Source organism: Diplotaxodon limnothrissa, linkage group LG16, assembly GCF_057381915.1.
Source record: "Diplotaxodon limnothrissa isolate DT_005_m linkage group LG16, D_limnothrissa_male_GT1.1, whole genome shotgun sequence".
Classification (NCBI taxonomy): Eukaryota; Metazoa; Chordata; class Actinopteri; order Cichliformes; family Cichlidae; genus Diplotaxodon; species Diplotaxodon limnothrissa.
In genome coordinates this window covers 40,572,923-40,593,741 of record NC_140611.1, presented here as the reverse complement: position 1 = coordinate 40,593,741, position 20,819 = coordinate 40,572,923, and the positions used below count along the sequence as shown (strand labels likewise).

At 49.3% G+C, this 20,819-nt stretch overlaps 1 protein-coding gene across 1 annotated transcript in view; it reads left to right on the top strand.

Moving 5' to 3' along the window:
* Positions 1-948: 948 nt before the first annotated feature.
* The window catches only part of zeb2a (zinc finger E-box binding homeobox 2a), a 38,300-nt gene continuing 18,429 nt past the window's right edge, over positions 949-20,819 (top strand). The window contains exons 1-2 of the mRNA XM_085374391.1: positions 949-1,067; positions 1,746-1,848. Of these exons, the coding sequence (XP_085230517.1) occupies positions 1,776-1,848 (73 nt within the window). The 5' untranslated portion in view covers positions 949-1,067; positions 1,746-1,775. The remainder of the gene's footprint in view (positions 1,068-1,745; positions 1,849-20,819) is intronic.

Sequence of the window (20,819 nt, the reverse complement as noted above, 5' to 3'; positions counted from 1 at the left end):
CAGTTATGGTTTGGTTTAGGCTAAGAATTAGGGGTCTTTTTTGATGGTTAGGGTAAGCATTGTGTCAATGCCCCACAAGGATATGAAAACACGACTGTGTGTGTGTTGAGCACAAAGATTGCGGATGGATTTCTGGTGGAGCTGCAGGACAACGACGATGATGATGATAAAGAATCATTCAGTTCTGTTTTTATTTCTTTTCTATTTTTGCTTTTTTATGATTCTTTTAACAACTGTAAACAAAATGTTTACATGTTTATTCAGTTGCATTTTCATCTCTTTTAAATAAAGTAAGTGCATTTTTACCAGATAATATAAATGTATACAAATATATTTCATGTTGAATTTAGCATATTTTTACCGGTATTAAAATAAAAGACATATTTTATTATCGTTATAAACGTATTTTTAGATTTTCTTTCTTTGAAGTCAAAACTTTTTTAAAATATGATTTTACGAATTTAAATAATATTTTATTAACAAAGTTTATTAGTTTTTTTTTTTCATTGTTGAAATGTAACGTCAGCTTCTTTCATCTGTTGGTCAAACTAAAAAAGAACCACGTGACCACTGTTCCACGTGAGAAACACCTGCGGAGTTCGGAACAGTCTGCGCGTGCTTGTGATCTGCAGCTCAGTGAGCGCAGCGCGTGCCTCTGCATATAGCGACTTCACCTGTCCAGGTAATCTACCTGTGAGCCAATCAGGTGCAGGCTCAGGTGAGCGCGTATGGACACAGGAACCTGCAAATTAAAGTGTGTGTGTGTGTGTGTGTGTGTGTGTGTGTGTGTGTGTGTGTGTGTGTGTGTGTGTTGGGGGGGGGGGGGGGGGTCATTATTCCTCCTCGCGCAGATAGGTGGCGCGTGCTGCCGAGGCTCTCGCGCTGTTTGTGATGCGGACAGAAAATCGGTGACGGCGGGAGGAGCACGCGCACACCGGAGCAGCCCGACCCGCAGCCCGGACTCTCCGCTTCGACTCAGCGGGACTCTGTGGTCGGACTCTGGTACCGCTCTGCGGGAGGCTCTCCTGCCTCCCTGCCGCCTCCTCCCGGAACCGAGCAGCCTGCCGGTAGGTGGCCGTTCCTCCTCTCCTCCAATCAATGCGCTCTGCTCACCTGCCTGCTCTACCTGTCCGGACAGGTGAGCGCAGGCGGGCGCGCTCCCGCCACCAGGTATTATCCGGATGCAGGTGTTGAGCCTGCACTCCGGGGCCGGGAGCGGGTGGATGGAGGCAGGCTGGCCGGGGAGGATGAGGTCGTTCCCGGCGTGCCTGCGCTCCGCTCCCCGCTCTCGCTCCGGATGAGATGGGAAATGTTGACCTGCGCGCGCACGATTATACAACTGCAGGCCTGAATGTTGAGCTTATATAAGCGCGCTCTCGGCCTGATACTCTAATATCGATCATGTATCGATGAGTGATTGGTTTTAATTTTACACCTAAAATCAACAAGTTCACTGACAGGAGGAGGGACCGAGAGTGTATGTTTGACTTGTGTGTCAGTATCAGTGTTAGTCGGTGTGTGTGTGTGTGTGTGTGTGTGTGTGTGTGTGTGTGTGTGTGTGTGTGTCTCCTCCTCCTCTGTCACAGCGGCACACACTCCGCTCAGATCAGGCGGACGGGCACGCGGGGCGGAGGTGCGCAAACTCCCAGAAAGTAAGCGCAAAGTGTGCGCACGTTAGTGTGAGCGCGAGGTCCGCGAGGAGCTGCTGCTCCGGGATTTACTGTGTGTTGTGCCGCCGTCAGCAGGAGCAGCAGGAGTCGCGGACTCAGTGATCAATGAAGCCGGAGATCATGGCGGAGGGTCCCCGCTGCAAGAGGCGAAAACAGGCCAACCCCCGGAGGAAGAACGGTACGAATACACACACCGACTCACACACTGACTCACACATTGTCACGGCCCCGGACACGGCGCGTCCCGCCGGCCTCAAACTTTCTGACGGGACCGGGAGGCGCTGCTCCGGGCGGGGCGGAGGTCTGCGCTCTGCCGGGCACGAGGACCGTTACCCGCGCGCAGACCTGCGGGTCCGCGCTGAGCCGTGGAGTTCATTTCCATGTTTGTTTATTTTATGTGAAAACAAACAAACGGACAGGTGAGAGGGACCGGAAGTGAAAGAGAGTTTGGGCTGTTTGAGTTTTTGTGTCACACTTTGTGAATTTTGGTTGAAACATTTAAACTTTCATTTCCTCGAAACACGTTTGAGCCTCACAAACGCAAAATCCGGGAAAATCAAATCATTTGTTTTCATTAGATGAGATACAAGATAACTGTTTACTGTCTCTGCACGGTCATGCACAGTGTATGTGTGTGTATATATATATACATACATGTACAATAGTACAACGAAATATTTTGTCTCCTGTGTTTTCACGCTGCTGTGGTTTGTCCCCGTCTCTGGATGTGGCTCGTCTCCTCCTCTCGGGGCCCTGGGGGGTGGGTGGGTTGTTGTTGATGGACTGGAGGTCACGGTGACGGTTGGGGGGGGGTGTAAGAGGATCTGAAGGGCCTCCTCCACCTCTGGCTGTCCCATCCAGCTGTGAGGCTGCAGCTGTTTGTCCTGCTGGTTTTTCTCGGAGTCTCCGTGGTTTCTTCTCCTCCTTCTGAGGAGAAGGAGGAGGTCACATGTCATAAAAGTGCGCATGGCTTTGTTTTTGGGACACGTTTAAATTTAAACGGAGCTGATGTGGTGAAGAAATCACAGGTTTGAGTCCAAGTCTGTCTGTGTGAGTTGAGGATTCCTGCACAGCCGAGCTGCCGGCAGCAACGACTCTGTGTGTGTGGGTGGGTGGGTGGGGGGGGGGGGGGGGACGACCCCCCCTGCAGCCGTGTCAGGCTGCCTGCTGCACCATTCATGCCACATGTCTCACAGCCGTGTCATTGTGCCGGCGGTGCAGGAGCCGCTTTAAAGCAGCATCTGTGACACAAACACAGAGCAGAGCCTGGACCTGAACTTGAACCAGGATCTGGAACAGGACCAGAAGGTGGACCTGGTGGTTTCAGCCTCATAGATGTGTGGACGTAGCAGTGTGCGGCTGATGGAGGTTTTTGTGGATTATGTGGCGAACGCTGAAGGCGAGCTCTGATAAACCTCGCCTCCACATGCGATCCAACATCAGCAGAGGTCATGCACACTCTGCTGTGTTTGTGTGTGTCTGTGTGCATGTGTGTCTGCCGTCACAGCTGAGTGTTTCATGTTGGTAAGGTTTTTATTCAGAGACAGAGATGCTGTCAATTTACTGAAATGTGTCGGACACTGAACACGAAGCATGCTCGCCGCTCACGAGCACCGCTGCAGACGAGCTGTAAATACGCACAAACACACAACTGTTCAGGAAATACTCAGAAACACGCTGAGGCTCAGACTGTTGGTCCTCACTGCAGGCCCGAACACCTGTAACGTTTGCAGTCAGCTGATTCCAGCATTCAGGCGGATCCCAGATCAGCAGGTGACCCCTGACAGGTCAGTGTGTGTGTGTGCCCAGTGCATGTGCCTCACCACTTTGGGGGGATTTTACTGACAGCTCTTCATCGTTCGGTCGTCAAATATTTTCACTTCGTGTGTTTTACAGTTGTGTGTGTGTGTGTGTGTGTGTGTGTGTGTGTGTAAACTGGCTGATGTGTTGACCCCCCTTAGGACCTGCTGTGTGCCTGTCCATTGGTGACGGTCCAGGTTTACGTCCTGTAAAGCTCCCTGGTCTGTTGCCGTGCCATCACTCTCCTCCTCCTCCTCCTCCTCCCTGACCTCAATGTCTTTCATATCTGCCCCCTCCTCAGTAAGCGCCCCCCTGGGGGCAGAACAAAGAAAGCACTGCTCTCTTCATCCTTAAGCAGCACTCAGAGGCTGCAGCGCCGTCGGGGACGCTCGCTACGCCGCCTCACATGAAAAGAAAGATGGAGGGCAGAGAAAAGCAGTGAGGTTAATAAAAGAAAGTAGGAAGGTGGATGAAGGTATGTGTACGGCCTGCATTAAGCCCCTCCCCCTACGATTTGCGCTCAGCTTCGTTTCCCTCGCCCCGACTCATCCTCTGAACTTTATGGCGACCCTTAAACACGCAGCTGTCTGCTGACGGGGTCGGGGGATGTTTATTAAATGTGTTCATGATGTCACAGCTTTGGTCCCGCCCATCACATTTGTTTCAGTCTTTCGTTTTTTGAATATTCACGGTGGGATGTCCTCCTTTTCTCACCTTTACTTTTCTGTGTGACACAAAATATATTTTATTTTAAATGAATCCTGTTTTTGTTTTTCTGGATTTAATTTTATTTTTCATGTTTTTCTTCTGGTTTTCGTTGAATTTTGATGTTCAACTCTCGTCAAAGAATAATTTCTACAAGAACGACTAACGAGGATTTAGAGAGCAGCTTTAATGTGTTTAAATGAACGTGTGTGCTTGTGCGTGCATGTGCAGGATTGCCCGCCTGCCTCGTCCCTCCGCTGTGCTGCAGCATCAGCAGCTCCCTCACAGGTCAGGAATCAAGTTTAAAATGCAGCATGTGATATGAATCCCTAATTTTTGAGCCCGTGCCCTCCCAGTACGCTTTTATTGTGAAAGACAGCAGATTATCCCCCCCCTGCAGGAGCCAAACAGCAAACACCTCTGGTGGGACAGGGAGGAGGAGCCCGGTTGGCTCGCCGAAGAACGGGCCCTTTGTTCAAATTGTATTAACAACACGGAGTCTGCTTAATGCTGTCCCGCCAAAATAAAACATCCCAATCACAGTGACATCACTGTCACATGACCAACAGAAACAGTGACTTCAGACTGACGCGTTCATCGTGGATGAGTGTGATTAAAGTTCATTAAAAATAGAAAGCACCTGATTTCTGATTTCTTCAGACTTTTGTCGTTCTGTCAGGCGTGTGTGGTGTTTTTACTTTAACATTTTTATTCAGAAATCTTTCTTGTTGTTCGAGGCAGACGTGCGTTCTCCTGCATTTCTGTGGATCGTGTGTAAGTTGTAAAATAGGTCTTTACGAACAGTCCTGTGGACGTGTCTCTGAGCTGAGATCGGCCTCTCGGGTTCCTCACACGTTCTGCCGGAGTACCGTCGGCCCGCTGTGGGCTGTACCTCCTGTCTGTGGTCGAATGAAATCCTGATGAGGTCAGCGCGTCAGTTTCTGAGATGAAGTTGCGCTGCAGCTTTTCTTGTTCTGAGGCTGATTTCTAGAAAAGGAAGAAGTGGGAGGTGAGACGTGTCGGCTCTGTGGAGGCCTGTTTGCTCTGGTGATGTCATCGCTCCTGAGCTCACAGTGGGACTTCAACAGGTGACTGTGATGCTCAGGTTGGTGTGCAGTGGAACAGTGTTGGTGCTTCTCTGCTGTTTGTCGTGTTTCAAGGTGTGTGTGTGTGTATGTGTGTGTGTCATGCGCACATTTTCTTCATGAGTGAGCGATGAGCCGTCCGGTGACGCTTTGTCGCCGTTAGCCTAAACACACGTTCACCGCCAAGGTCACGGCCGAGATCGCCGTGCAGATAACACACACACACACACACACACACACACACACACACACACACATAGCTGGACTGGCCGGTGGACCGATGATTTTTTTTTTTGTGTGTAAAAATAACTCAGTTTTTTGGTGGTGGCTATGGCGGAGCTACAACAGCAGGTGGATGAGGGGAGGGGAGGCAGGTGGAGCAGAGACCTGAGGCGGCCGCCAGTCCGAGTGTCAGGTGAACTGAACTTCAGGTAAGAATTTATGACCTGCAGTCTATCTGGGTCAGATATAAACCAAGTTTAGGTGGAGTTTATTTTCGTTGTGCTGACTTTTTCGTACTGAGTGCTAGCTAACATGACGGAGTTTCTATACAGCTGGTGCTATGATGTTACTGATAGTGATAGAGTTGCCAATCGTCCCGTAAAAAACAGAATCGTCTCGCATTCAGAGAAAATATTGCGCGTTTCGTACTGAGCTGAAAAGGAACACAGTTTGTCCCGGACTTCAGCTACAATGAAAAAGACAAAGCTGGATTTATTCTGCGTCTTTACGCTGTCAGCGGCCTCTTCTCCTCTCATTCTCTCCCCTCTCTCTCCTGTTGCCACTTCAATCATGAAACTGATCAATGATCAGCTGATCGGCTTTTCTCTCTTGTTTGTTTATCTCCCGCTTTGCGCCAGAAAGAGGAAACTAGTGGATGTCGCGTTCAACAGCAGAAGCGCGTTTAAGCTTGATCAGCTGTTGTTAGAATTTATTTAATATTACTTTCTAGTATCAGCTGATGTTTGCTGGAGCCACAGCTGTAAAGCTGCTGGTCATGATGGTTTGGATATGTGGTGAGAGGGAAACATGAAGATGAAACCAGGAGATGTCCTTACTGAATCATCAGAGCTGTGATGGAGAAACAGGTTTACCTTTTAGGTGACATGAATGAGTTGAAGGGAAGTTATGAACTGTTTCTGAGAGACAAATAACCCCAGGATCCTTTTCTAAGTAGCTGACAGCTGGTAACTGTGCAGGGGCGGGTCTAGCAAAGCTTTGCCAGGGGGGCAGGTAGGACATTAACAGGGAAAGGGGGGCACAAAGATATACTTTTCTTTCTTATTCTCATTTAAAATGTTTCACTTTTATTAAATAATTATCTGAATCTTACAACCAAAGTTTTTATCTGATGTAAAATGTACAGAAATCACACATATACCAACAAGACTGTACATCACTGTCACAATGGGCAGTGATGCACGCTGTGGGCTGGCCTGTAGTCAAAATGCCCGGGCCAATTTTTTGTCCCAGTCCAGCCCTGGACACAGACACACACAGACACACACACAGACTGTATAACAGGTGTGAGAATCATTAAAAGATTTAATTTTTTAATTTAATCTGTTTTAACATAATTAAAACACAAAAATCACCAAATTTTTGTTTTGGATGTTTTAACTTTAGTATTTTTTTTATAATTCTGATCATTTGCTTTGTTTGTTATAACTTTTATTTTTAAAAAGAAAGAGTTTCATTTTTGTAATGGTTAAACTTGTATTTATTTTTGTTTGTACTTCATAATTTTACACTTTTTTAATATATTTATGACTTTAAAAATAATTTCATGATTTGTTGCTGTTTAAATTACATTTATACATTTTAAAACAAGGTGTTATGTGTTTTAGATTTTTAGTTAGATATTATTTTACGTTTCTTCTTATAAACTTTGTGTGTTTCTCAGTTTTTTTCTTTTTATTCTTCATTTATCTTGAATTTCACTTTTTTAATTTTTGAATGTTTACATTTGGTCGTCACATGATCAGAGCCATTCGCTCTGCTGCACTCACACTCTCATTGGCCCCTCCCTCACAGCAAAGGTTTGTGTGATTGGGTCCTGCGGCAAGGTCACACACACACACACACACACACACACACACACACACACACACACACACACACACACACAGGGGGAACAATCAATAACGGATGGCTGGATTAAGGTGTCAGGACATCTGTGTGTCCAGCCAGCGTACAGCTGAATAACTCTTGAACACACACACACACACACACACACACACACACACACACACACACACACACACACACACCTCCATATCCAGCTTTAGGCCCCGCCCAGTTCCTATTGCCTGCTGTTCATCACCACGGCCTGCTCACGGTTCTGATTTAAACCACTGAGGCAACCAGAGCTCATCAGCACATTAAGAGATGGTACTGGTATGGTACTGGTATGGTACTGGGCCAGGTGAATCCTGAGGCAGTTCAGACTGACTGAAGAGGCAGTGAGTTAAATTGTGGGCGGATGCTGATCTTCAGCTGAGTGGGCTGGAGGTCCTACAGAGCCTCAGGCAGAGAGTGTGAGAGACGAGCCCGGCAGCCGTTTGGAAATGAAATACTGAACTACGACTACCGAATGTTTGTGACTCCGATGGCCCGTCTCTGACCTCTAAACAGTTTTTAAAGGGGCCTGGAAGGAGCACAGAGTTTGCTCTCCTGCCCATCTCTCTGAGTTTGTGTCTCGCGAGGACTTGGCTCACTTTCACCTCCAGAGTTCAGGAGGATTTTCCGTCCACTCGGACAAACGTCCTCGGGCCACGTCCCGGTCACTGATCTGCCAAGCAAAGTAATAAGGCGCTGCTCGGTGCGAGCTTACTGCCTCGGGCCCGGTCCTGACGGATTGCCCTCAGAGTGTGAGATAATGGAGCTGACGCTCCTGTCAAAGCTGCTCAAAGAAGCTGGGCTGAGGGAAACTTCTCCACCTCTGCGGTGCTGTGAACACCCGAACGCAGCGAGCCACAAGAGGCGAGCCCGCTCAGTTAGAAGCACCGAGTGTGTAGGCAGGGACTGGGTGGGTGTACTGCAGGTTCATTACATACCCCGAGCCTTCAGCTTCATCGGAGTCATCAACCTGGAGCATCGGGCTGAAGGTCATCGTCCAAACACACACAGACTAATGAACGCAATGAAATGAATGAAGGAAATCTTTTACACTGTGTAAAAAATTTGAACAGGAAGTCCACCAAGAAACACAGAACATGAGTCTGAGTCCTTACAGTTCTCACCAGCATGTTAAATGATTGGCTGCATGAGTGGGCGTGGCAGTAAGAGTGGGCGTGGCCTCAGGGCTCATCTGACTCTATGTATGTGTGTAGTGCTGTGACAGCTGAAGGCTGATGAAACCTTCTTCTTCTTCTCTTTTGTGTCTGAGCGCCGTGCTGGCACAGTCTACGTTCGCCTCGCTGCTGGGAGGATTCATACAGCCACGGGTCAGTGCGACGCTGAAGATGAAACATCGTCGCTTACACGGGCTCTTTTCACGTTTCCACTGGAACAGTCATTTGATTAAAACGAGACCATGTGATCAGGGTGACATCAGACAACTTCCTATTTAAATAAAGATCGAGAACAGGACACATTCAGATCTTTTTGTAAAATCTCGGTCTGCGTGTTCGCCGACACCACACCGCCTCCTCACACCGATCCCACAATGCCTTTCACTGATTTCTCTCCCGGCCTCGGTTCCCACGGTGACGGGCTGATCGGTCGTCCACCTTTGAGCCGAGAGGCTGTGAGAAGTCTCGTGCACGGCCTCTGTTTGCCGTGGGATTATCAGACTTTGGTGTGGGTGGGGGGCATAAAGGTAGCCATGGGGAGGACCTCATGTGGGCCAGGAATGCCGGTCAGGTCAGGGGAGGAGAGGCCGGGGCGGCGAGGGACACTCGGGGATGGGGCAGGTGCCTTTGTGAGTCTGTCAGCCATCAAAGGAGCAGGCGCAGCTGAAAAGGTTAGGGGGAGAATAATCCCCCTCCCAGCCTGACAGACGCTTCATTCTCCCTCAGCCCGCCACCTTTGTCCACGCCGCCTCATTACAGCTCAACACACATGTGTCAGAACGCATCGGGCGACGTACGGTGGCTCAGAGTCATTGGGACGACAAAGTCACAGCAGCAGGATACACATGCAAGCAGAAATAACCTGTCCTCATAGATCTTTTTATCATCGTCCACGGGAAGTAGATGTGTGTTAGTGATCAGAGTGTGGAACGGTCCTGTAACCACGCTGAGCCGCGGCGCCGTTACAGTCAGCTGTGACCACTCTGGCAGCACGGGAGAGCAACAGGAAGTCTGGCTGCTGAGGAGGAGGAGGGCGATGGGGCGGGGGGTGTACAGGTTGCGTCATGGGACCCGAGGTGTCCCTCTTCTGACCCTTTTGTGCAGCCTGTCAAACGTGGTTAACATGCAGCCATGCCCCCCCCTCCACATGTGTATATGTTGATCCTCGCACCACCATAAACAGCAGAAATCACAGGAAGCTTTCAGGCTGACACCAGATCAGCTCCCACTGTCTGCAGCCTGTTTCCAGCTGAACAGTGGAGCAGAAAGCAGGTTGTCAGTCACTAAGTGCATTCTGGGTAAAGGTTCAGGATCATTTTTCCTGAGCTCGACTCAACTTCATCAGCTCACACGCATCAAAACGAGCTGAACCATCCCCATCCTCTGACGGATCTCACATCTTATATGGATGGATTTCCTGGTGAGGCGAGTGCAGCATCAGAAATAACAGCTCCTCTGAGGCTCAGCCGTGGACGAGTGAGAGGAAGCCGCGGGACAGGGTCTCATTGTGTCGGCGCCGAGCACAGGCGCAGCGGCTCGTCCTCGGCTGCTCGCCGCAGCCCTAATGTGGCAGATAAACCCCGGCTTTGATACGGCCTGCTCCAGTAAGCCCCTCAGCCTGCCAGCACCTGCCAGCGGGGAGGTATGCATTCATGCCCCTAACAGGATTACGCTGCTCTGTAATTGATTCGTTTGCAGTGAGGGGCGGAGACAACACTTTGCAGGGCAGCGTTTAGGTAACGGCGCCCCAGAATTCATCCGACTGCATGTGTCAATTTTATTACATCAGTCCAGATGAACTTGAAAGGCCGGCTTTGTGAGCGCCCACTGGCTGCATGCGCCCGGCTCGGTCAATAGAGGTCATTGATGTAAGCGTGCTCTTTCTTCTCTCGCCGCTCGCCGTGTTGTGTTTGCGATCGATCGCTGTGACACACATGAGGCGTGTTACAGTCTGGGTGGCTTCACACATGGATGGAGGTACAGCAGCAATGGTGTGACAGTATGACGGGCGTAACCGGGTCAGTCGATGAGGCACTGTGATTGCGCCCGCATCCGGTTGCACATGTAGGTTAAAGCCGCACGCTGTGATGGAGAGCGTGCTTGAGGACCACCGGTGACTCACTGAAGGCACCTCATCATCATCAGTGCTCTGAACATGGCTGATGTTCAGACGTGTGCAAGCTGGAGGAAACTGGCGCTGACACGATGAACCATTTCAGCCAGATCAGCGTGTTAGCCTAGTGCTGTGCGCCATCATTCGCCATCAGACGGTGCGTCAACTAGTTCATGCTAACCCTGACGCTACAGAGGCGTTGGCACAGGAAGTGACATCAGACGTTTAGCCTGCTGCTAACAGCGTTGATGCTAACAGGTTGGCTGATGCGTGGCTCTGTGGGGACACCTGGACGCGAGCTGAACCTGCAGCTGGGAGCTGCCTGTGGTGTGAGTGTGCAGCTCTTAGTGGTTATATTGGGAGTCTGTCCAGTTGCCGGGTAAACCAGTTCACCTGAAACTAATGATCCCACCAGGCTGGCCTCCCCACACAACCCCACCCCTCCTTGCCTTCACCACTCTAATGAGCCTGGGAAAAGCCCCTCCCCCCATGGGGCCGAACTAGGTGACACAGTGGACACAGGCCGCCTCGGGGTATTGGGGGGGGGGGTCGCAGCAGCCTCTTTTGTCCTGGGCGTCTGGCACGCTGAATGTGAAGACGGTGATTTATGGCTGAGCGTAGACCAGCAGAGATGAGGCGCGCACAAAGACTGCGTTAAGACCGCTTCCTGTCCCCGTTTCTCTGACAGTCCTCTTTGGAATCTGGGTTAAATGCAAATTGATCTGAGCGATGGCAGACAATAATCGCCGTCGGACTCATGTATTCGTGCAACGGACCAGAAGAGAATTTAGTGAAGTCCCAGCTCGAGTCATCGACCGTAGCCAAAGAAAGGCCGGCGGGTCGATGGCGATGGGCGGCAAGATTCTCAGAGCAGGCCGTGAGCTTTCTGCGGCCGCTGCAGCGAGAGGAGGAGGACCTGGATGCTTCATGGTGGAGCTGTTTGAGCTTCACGCAGGATCACAGATGCCTCGAGTCGACTCGCAGCCTTCACTCTGCTGTCTGACTGCACAGACCGCCATCAGCCCGCCATGAGCTGTAAGCCGGGCTGTACCAAATCTGTCATGATTCATGTGTGACTCCTGTTGGTGACGGCGTTTACTGAGCGAGCTCAGTTGGAGCATGGCTGAGTTTTGGCATGTTAAAGGTGAACCTGACCTGAGTCAGCCTGGGTCACCGCCTGCTGTGGGCCACATCTGGGCCACGCACTCACATCTGTGTTTAAAGCCTATGTTCTCCTCTCACCTGTGCAGACCGGGTTTGATGAGCAGGTTAAAGATGCTCCTGAACTCAGTGCTCACGGGAACTTCTCCCTCCACCATCCATGAATAACTAACATGTGGTCTTTAAACTCGATGGCGGTCTGCTCCCTGACTTCCTCAGGCTGACCCTCTAAGCCCGAGCAGGAAGTGCTGAAGTTCTGTGTACTGCTGCTGGCCAGACCTGAAGTCTGTCATGAGCCTCAGCAGAAACTCTCTGTGAGTATTTGCAGTAGCTGAGTGCTCTGAGTATTCACTGGGATGGGTTGTGGCTATTTTCTGGTATGGCTGTGTGTGTTTGCAGTGTTTCTCTCTGCTCACACTCTAATTCTGCTTCTTCTTCTTCTGCTTTTGTTTTTCCGGTGCGGCGCGGCACTCGGACGTGTGAAAGCAGGTAAAAACGAGTGCAGATAAACAGTCACACGGCCGGCTTCCTCTTACTCGTGTCGACACTCGGCTCGCCGGCCCTCACTTCCCTCTGCTGCGATGTGCTGACACACCGCTTCTCTGGGCTTTGGCGACCTCGTCACCGCACTGTTGCTTCTTCTTCTATTTCTGAGAACACACACACCTCCCGTTATGCCCTCACACTCTTCTTCTGTTTCCTTTTCTTCTTTTACACTTCCCAATTCTGCTCCGCTCACCTCCGCGCCGAGGCTGAAGGTTTGAACCTTCAGCGCTGTGTGGGTCGTGTCTTAGCGTGAACTCACTGAGCGCGCTCTGAGTCAGCTGATGAAACCTCGTGTTTGTCCAGCTCCTTTAAGTTTGAAGTTTCTGCTCAGCTGTCCCGTTCACAGACCGGAGCCTCAGTCTGGTTCCTGCTCTTGTTCTCGATCTGGTTCCTGGGTGGTGTTGGCAGTGTTCAGCCCTCAGTGTGTTCGGACAGTTTTCAGACAATCGTGTTCCTGCGGATCTGCATGGACAGCATGTGTTTGTCTCTTTCCTGTTTTGCTCGGACACTGAGGTTGTGACCTCAGGACCGCTTGGCAGCCATAGGCCGCCTCACGTCCCTGGAGTCGGGGACATTTGGGCGTTTGAAGCCCAGGAACATCTGACGTGGTGGCTCGACTGAACTTGCGCATGCACTCATTCAGTCTGTGGGACTTTATGTCAGTGAGTAAAGAAGAAATATGTTCCTGTGAGTGAGTGAGGATGCCACACGTTTGAGTTTCACACTGTGAGCATTTATTCATGTGTGCACTCATCAGTAAAACTCAGAGGCTTCACAGGCTTCTGCACTCAGCTCCAGCAGGAATACAGGAGGACGACTCCGTAACATCAGAACCATCCGAATCATTAGAAGCATCCGTATCTTTAGAGCCAATAGAACCATCAGAATAAACAGAACCACCAGAAACGTCAAACCTGCTGCCTCTGACTCTTTGCTGCAGATGTTGTTTTAAAGTTCCTAGACTCAAAGAATAAAAATGGTGACAAACTATGAAGCTGTCACCTGTCAGAGTGACTCTGATGGAGCGGAGTATTAGAATGCTTGAATATGACACTAAATGTTTTCATCCATATTTAACTATGAGGGTAAGGTGAGACTGAGACGGAACAGGACAGGGAGGTGTGCAGTGAAGGTCGAGCTCCCTGCTGTGAGTCACCTGGAGAGAACAGAGAAGCCTGTGGACTCTGGGCGTACCTGGGCAGGCCGAGAGCGGAGCCCTGCGGGACACCACCTCAGACTTCACATGCTCAGATGGAGGCGCTCGCTCTGACTTTCTGTAAATGTGCTCAGAGCAGGAGAAGAGCTGGAAATAGATCAGTAGTGTTGAAGCTGGGGTTTCGGTGACACACAGGAATTCCCCCGCTATCAGAGGGCTGCGGTGGTTTCTGGGCACAGGAAGGAAATTTTCAGTTATTTTAGGTTTTGCTGACATTTGTTAGAGTTTCCGTTCTCAGAGTGATGCCAGGGACGCACACAGGAACTGGGTTACCTGTGTGATGCCAACTCACCTGTCACCTGTCTCACCTGCTTCCTCTCTGTGGTTCAGAACTCAGCATCTGCTGTGTCCCTGCTTCTGATTGGTGGGTGTCCTGTGAGTTTGTGATTAGTGAGCGGAGCTCCTTCTCTCACAGCCTCTTCAGCTCGTTGACAAAGACAAACTCTTCTTCATCCTCCTCTTGTTAACGTGGCGCTCTGTCACACGCTCCTCCTCTCATTAGTGTGCTGTTGTCTCACACTCGGGGTGCAGAATGAAACCCGATGACATATCAGAGATGAAGTCGCTTTGGTTAAACGCTTTAACTCGTTGACAGGATAAAGGACTTTTATTTTGAAGAGCAGTGAGAGCGTGACTGGGGAGGGATAGAATGATGAAGGCTGATGAAGGCTTTTCAGCCTCAAACTGAGGACTTGAGGCAGGTCTGAGCTGTTGTGAGCCTGCCCACGTGATGCTGGGCGGATGGAAGGATCGGGTGTTCCTAATAAACTGGTCTCTCTCCCCTGGTTGATCTGAAAGGGATTGTCCATTAGAGTTCAAAGGTCACTTCCAAACTGCGTCAGAAGCTGAAATAATCAGGTCTTAGCTTTGCATGCAGTGTGTTTCACACTTGCTTCTCGCTGTGACTTCCTGGTGCGCTGTGGGGAGCGTCTCAGAGGGAGGAGCCATGACTCTGACACACAGGCGTCTCCTCACACCACGGACCTCATTCAGCGAGCGGGCTGGGCCTCAGAACCACCAGAGCTCTTAGAACCAGCGGACCGGTTTCAAAGGGTCAGAGGAGGAAAGTGGATGAGCTGCTCACACAGAGCAGCCACATTCTTGCTTCCTGCAGGGAGGGGCTGGTGTGTGTGTGTGTTACTGTGTGTGTGTCACTGTGTGTGTGTGTGTGTCACTGTGTGTGTGTTACTGTGTGTGTGTGTGTGTGTGTGTGTGTCACTGTGTGTGTGTGTGTGTGTCTGTGTGTGTGTGTGTGTGTGTGTGTGTGTCACTGTGTGTGTGTGTGTCACTGTGTGTGTGTGTGTGTCACTGTGTGTGTGTGTGTCACTGTGTATGTGTTACTGTGTGTGTCTGTGTGTGTGTGTGTGTCACTGTGTGTGTGTGTGTCACTGTGTGTGTGTGTGTTACTGTGTGTGTGTGTGTGTGTGTGTGTGTGTATGTGTGTGTGTGTATGTGTGTGTGTGTGGACTGAAATAGTAGCTTGTCTCTCCATCTGTCTCTATTCATTCCTGACTCATGCTGCATCGTACTGGCTTTAGACCACACCTAACACACACTGACACACACACACACACACACACACACACACACACACACACACACACACACACACACACACACACCTGTAGGTGGCTCTGACAGAGAGTTAAGTGACGTTTTCTCCCCCCACACTGGAATCAGCTGATCAGCAGATGAACCTTTGAGAGGCGGTGATGTCATCACTGTACAGTGACGTGTTACTGTTACCAGGTTACAGGAGTTCTAGTTTTCAACACCTGAGCATCAGGTGGTTAGTTGTGACCTCACACTGATCAGCTGATGCTCTTGTGGGCATGATATACACCACAGCGCTGTCAGCAGGTGTCGGGACAGCTGTTGCTTTGTTGCGTTCTGCAGTTACGTCAGTGCCAAGGATGTGACGGTATCAGAGGAGGCGGTCCTTGTGAACACCGGTGTGGCCTCAGATTCCAAATACGGCTCCACGAGAACCTCAAAGTCTGGATGGTTTGAGTTATGACAGATGTGTCCACAGGACAGCTGTCCACTGTGGGGACGTCTGGGGTCAGGTTCTGCTGGGTCATGTGAAGACTTTAAGAAAGAGGTGAATAAAAGGATTAATGATGAAGACGATGAACTCATTAACCCAAAAGGTTTTCAGCTGCTGCTCGTACATCTCCTCTCAACTCTAAGCCGAACTTTGAAATTGTGGTTTCAAGGCCCCGGTTCTGCGGGTTCTGCCTCGCTGCTCTGAGCGGGTGTTGCTCTCTCTGAGACCTCGGAGCAGAGAGCATTATGGGCCGTGGTATTGTTTGAGGTCTTCCCCGCCTCCCCGTTATTCACAGAAGACGGAAGTAGTTGTTTTTCAGCTGCGATCAGGTAATGAAGCAGACTTGTTGTGCAATCAGAGTTTTCAGGAAGTTGAGGCAATGCTCATCCTCGCCGCTCATCATGTGATCTGTGTGTGCAGGTTTGAGACGCACTGGGTTATTGTCTCTCGGGTCAGTGTCTAACCTGAGCTGGACCTGAACCCTGATCTGAGAACCAGTTAAAACTGGTCCATTACCATCAGAGAGTCACAGAGGAAGCTGCTGCTGCTGCGCTCGAACACCTGCTCAGGTGGTCTTACATGACTGAACGGTCTGTTGGTGTGAGGTGTGTCTGTGACGCTGCCAAACACAGAAAAGTCTCAGTTTGTGAGCCCGGTGACTCCTTGATGAGTGTGTGCATCCTGATGAGGGCGGGGTCTTTCATTTCCTCTCTGATACAGAGAAATGGAGGAAAACGTCGTCACGCCGTCAGGTGATAACCGCAGAGGCAGAACGGTTCTCAGACATTTCTTCCACCAAGCGTCACGGTTCTTTCTCTTCAGGGAAATGTCACTTTCACTTTCCTCATTTTCTAACGTTTCTATCGGGCAGCGAACGCCTCGTCGCCTGTTGGAAATCAGCTGATAATTGATCTTTCTCTCATTTCCCACGACCACTTCCAGTAAAACACGCCGTCCACTTTGCAGCCGCTCGACCGCACGCTCGCCGTTAACGTCACGAGGACGAATAAAAGACGAGGAAGAGTAAAGTGCGGCGAGGACTTAAAGGCTCTGAGTGCCGCCCGGCGACTCGCTCAGCCATTTGTGGTTTTTAAGCAGACAGACGAGGGAGGCACCTGCTGCTTCATCACCACCACCATCATCATCTACATACACAAATATGGAGATGAAGTGAGCGTCTGTAGTTTGTTCGTGTTGTCTGAGGTGTGATGGTCATTTGCTGAGGATCAGCGGGTGCTGGGTTCGGTTGGAGTTCGGTTGGAGTCGAGTGTGTGACGGGAGCTCAGTTTGAGCGGCCACCTTTTTCCTTGTAAAATGAGGGCGTTTTTTTTTTTTTTCCTTTGAGCCGCAGCAGGAAGTGGAGACTCCTGAGAGGTCTAATGGAGACCACAGCGCTGCAACACCGGGCTCATTGTCCCGCCCCCACCCAGATCCCACTCAGGTCAGCAGCATCACAGCGACTCGACTCTCTGCGGGCACGCCGGCGTGCAGGCTCAGGAGTACACAGGAAGTCAAATCACTTCTTGTGTAGTGATGTCACATTTTATTTAAGTATGTGGACAGTACGCTCCACCCACACTCCCTGCTGGTTGTAACTGGGACCAGTAAGTGTGGAGCACCTGATGATGACACCACTGGATGCTCAGGTGTCAGTCACCGTCAGTCCTGTGATTGGTCAGTGATTCACAGCGAGGAGCGTGCGATGCATCAGAAGTCATTTCTTTGATTTGTGTGCCCCGCAAACGCTCGGCCACTTGAGTGGAAAGTTCGACCCCGAGGACAGAATGCCTGTCAGTTCCCGTCACCTCACTGGCTGCTCCTTGCTGCCATCGATGGCGTGCAGTGAGAGCAACTGTATGGGGGTCGCAGGTCACGTGGTGGATGAGCACATCTGTGTGTCCAAAGGTGCGACCGCAAGCGCTGACCTGCTCTAATGACACTTCAGTTCCTGTCGGTCCTTCACCTCTGAAGGCAACAATGGCGGCAGCTACTTAGTGTTAATGTTACTCTTATTACTCTTTCTGGGTTGAAAAATCAAACTTTTAACATATTTTCAGGCGAGAAGTTAGCTGTGTAAACTCTAAATATCTGCTCGTTTATCAAGACATTGCATATTTGCAAAAGTGTGCCGACATTTTCGGACACGTCTGTTACCCACCCGCTCGATAGCTAGCCGGTGGTCACTCAGTGGTCTCTCGACCCGGCGAGAGCAGCGGACTCCCGCTGTCTTTCGCTACTCAGGTTAAACATGATATATAAGTCATTAAAAAATGTAATTGTTTGGCTTTTTTTTTGGTGTTTTATTTGTTCCAGAGTAAATCGGTTTGACTGAGATCAAAGTTACTAGATTAGATTAGATTAAATAAAACTTTATTAAGCTGATTAAACAGAAGTGTGAGACAGTCGAGAATTTATGCTAGTGTCCTGTTATATTTTAGATAGCAAGGAGCAGACGGCCGAGTTTATTAAACTCCACCGAGACAGTGGTGACACAAATCTGAAGGCTAGACCGTCCCATTTCACAGCCTCGCACTTCTGGCCTTCTCGGTCTTCGAAGGAACCGGCCCGCGCAGACCGCGAAGGCCGGGTCCTCCCAAGGATGCGGCCTACGTTTTGGGGGAGAGCTAATGTGTTCAGCTTGTCAAATTTACTTAAATCTTCGATCACCAGCAGTGTGACAGTGAAGTGCTGTACTGTATGTTTATAAGTTTGCTCCCCAACAAACACACCAATGTCGACGAAACGTCGTCACCTCCAGGTGATTTTGGTTTCATTCTATAATACTGGACTTATTTTTCCACGAAGGTTTGAACTTTGAGAGTTTTTAAACAGGAGAGAAAAGTTTAATAATTGTAAAAAATAAAGCTGGCTACTTCATAGATTTCACCGATCGCTGGTTATATTTAGAACGTAACTCCCGTGATAAACGAGGGACCAGTGTAGTTCAGGGAGGACTCTGTCCCAGAAGTCATGTCTGAAAAAAGTAGTTCTCAATTATAAGTTAGATTTAACAACTATGTAAGATTGAGTTTAGAGGTTCATTCAGTAATTAAATTTATTACAGATGATGAGGGTAAAATATATTTTATAACCAAGCAGGTAACAAAGAACACATGTAAATAATGTCATTATTGTAGGAGAACGTTCTGGAAAAGGTCAAATGACCTTTGGATTAAGAAGATTTAAAGACGGCGTTTAAACTGACCTCACAGCTACAACAATCACAAACACGTGTCCACGTCTGCCTGCAGCCGCTCTGCTCGTCAGGCCTGAAACCGTCTCATTGGCTGCTCTTCTTTTGCTTCACTCTTTATTTGCTCTGATTGGTTCTCCACACTCTGGATAATTATTCATCACTGTCGTGTACAGTTTACTATGTATGCCATTAAAAATGGACTGGAATCATTACTTCAGAACAAACGTGAGACAGTTTATAAATGCGATTTCTTTGTTGTTAGCTTTGTGTTTACTCTTTAACACAGTCGGTGTGTGGGCATGCAGTTCTGACAGCTACACTCATGTATAGAGGATCAGGTTACTTCATGATTTCCCATATGGAAAAGATTTATATAAATCTTATAAAGTTTGTATCTGTCTTGTGTGAAACTTGTATGAAAAGCATACAAGAGTGAAAACAGATATAAGACCCCTTGAAAAATTATATAAATGAAACTTGTATGTTTTGGATACTTACTAAAACAATATATGAAAGTAATGAGAAAGTGGCCACTTTCATGAGTAAATCATATAAGCTTTTACTATTTCTTTTCCATATGGGTTAGCTATAGTTTACAGCTGCTTGGCGCTTTCTTCTAAGTGAATTAGTTGACTTACTATAAGATAGCATAAAGTACGGTAAGATAAGCTCGGTTTTAGCTGGTTACTCGTGCTAGCTAGTACTTAAAAGTTAACCATTATATGTTAGCTCTGCTACGTGCTAACATTTAACAATTAGCTAAAGGTTAACCGTTACATGTTAGCACCTTGCTACGTGCTAGCTGCTCTGGATTTGGTTTTACTGTTAGCAGTCAGGAGCAAACAGAAGCCTGTGAAATGGTGACTCTGGGTGAACTGTGAATGTGCTGACAGCAGCGGTTTCTTCTTCTGCTCCTCCGTGCCCAGCGGTTGTGTCCGGCGGCAGGTTGTGGTTTGCTCTCTTTGTCCACAAAGGTCTTGTGAGTCAAAGTTAAAGTGACTCCATCAGCAGTTTCACTACCTCAAACTGTTCCAGGAACGAACCTAAAATACCTCCGAAGTCCAGTCAGTCCGCAGTGAAGCAATACCTGGAACAGACGTCGCAGATGTGAGTCATGTGGTCGATCAGCTCGTGAAATGGCGGCCCGTGTTGTTACAGTAACGGACTCGTGTCTCAGTACACCTGCTGACTTTACAGCCTTTGATTCATGTGATTGATCCCTTACCTTCTGTTGTTTATGGGTTTATTAAAGTGCCATTTTTTACTGTTTCACTTACACTGAGCTGACGGTCAGACTCAGCACAGGCCCCAAACTGAGCGTGGGTTTGATGCCGCTGCCTGCTGGTGGCAGAGGTTTGACTGGCTGGTGTTCAGCTGAGTGTTGGAGGGATGTGGGCTGAGGTAGGATCAGGTGTTGTAGTGAGTCCGGTCCCTATATGGGAGCTCTGTGATCCGGATTAGGACCGTTGCTGTGTGAAGATGGTCCTGATCCAGCAGCGAGTCGGTGAGTGTGACGGCAGAAACTGACAGCGAGCTTTAAGAAGCAATGAGACGGGCGCGCACCGCCTGTTGTTTCCCAGAGCGGCGGGAAGCTAAAATACCTGCAGTCGTGAATTATTGGAGGGAAAGTTTTAGTAACGCTGCTGTGAGAAGGTATTCATCAGAGGGATTTAATAACCGTCTTCTTCCTCCTCTTCGTCTTTTGTAAAGACTCATCCTCCACCTGGGAAGATGAATAATTCAGACACCCGCACCCCGAGAGGCTGCTGGGCTGTAAACCCTCAAACGTCCTCAGTGCTGTCTCCATCCATAATTCACACTGAAAGTCTGACTTTCTCTTAAGGTAACCTACATTTTACTGGTGGGGGGCTCCATGTGCCCCCCCCCCCCCCTTCCCCAGCAGCCACAGGCTGATGATTAATTAAACACTTACACAGAAACATGAAGTTTGACAGGCTTCAAAATGCATGTAGAACAAGATCGTGTG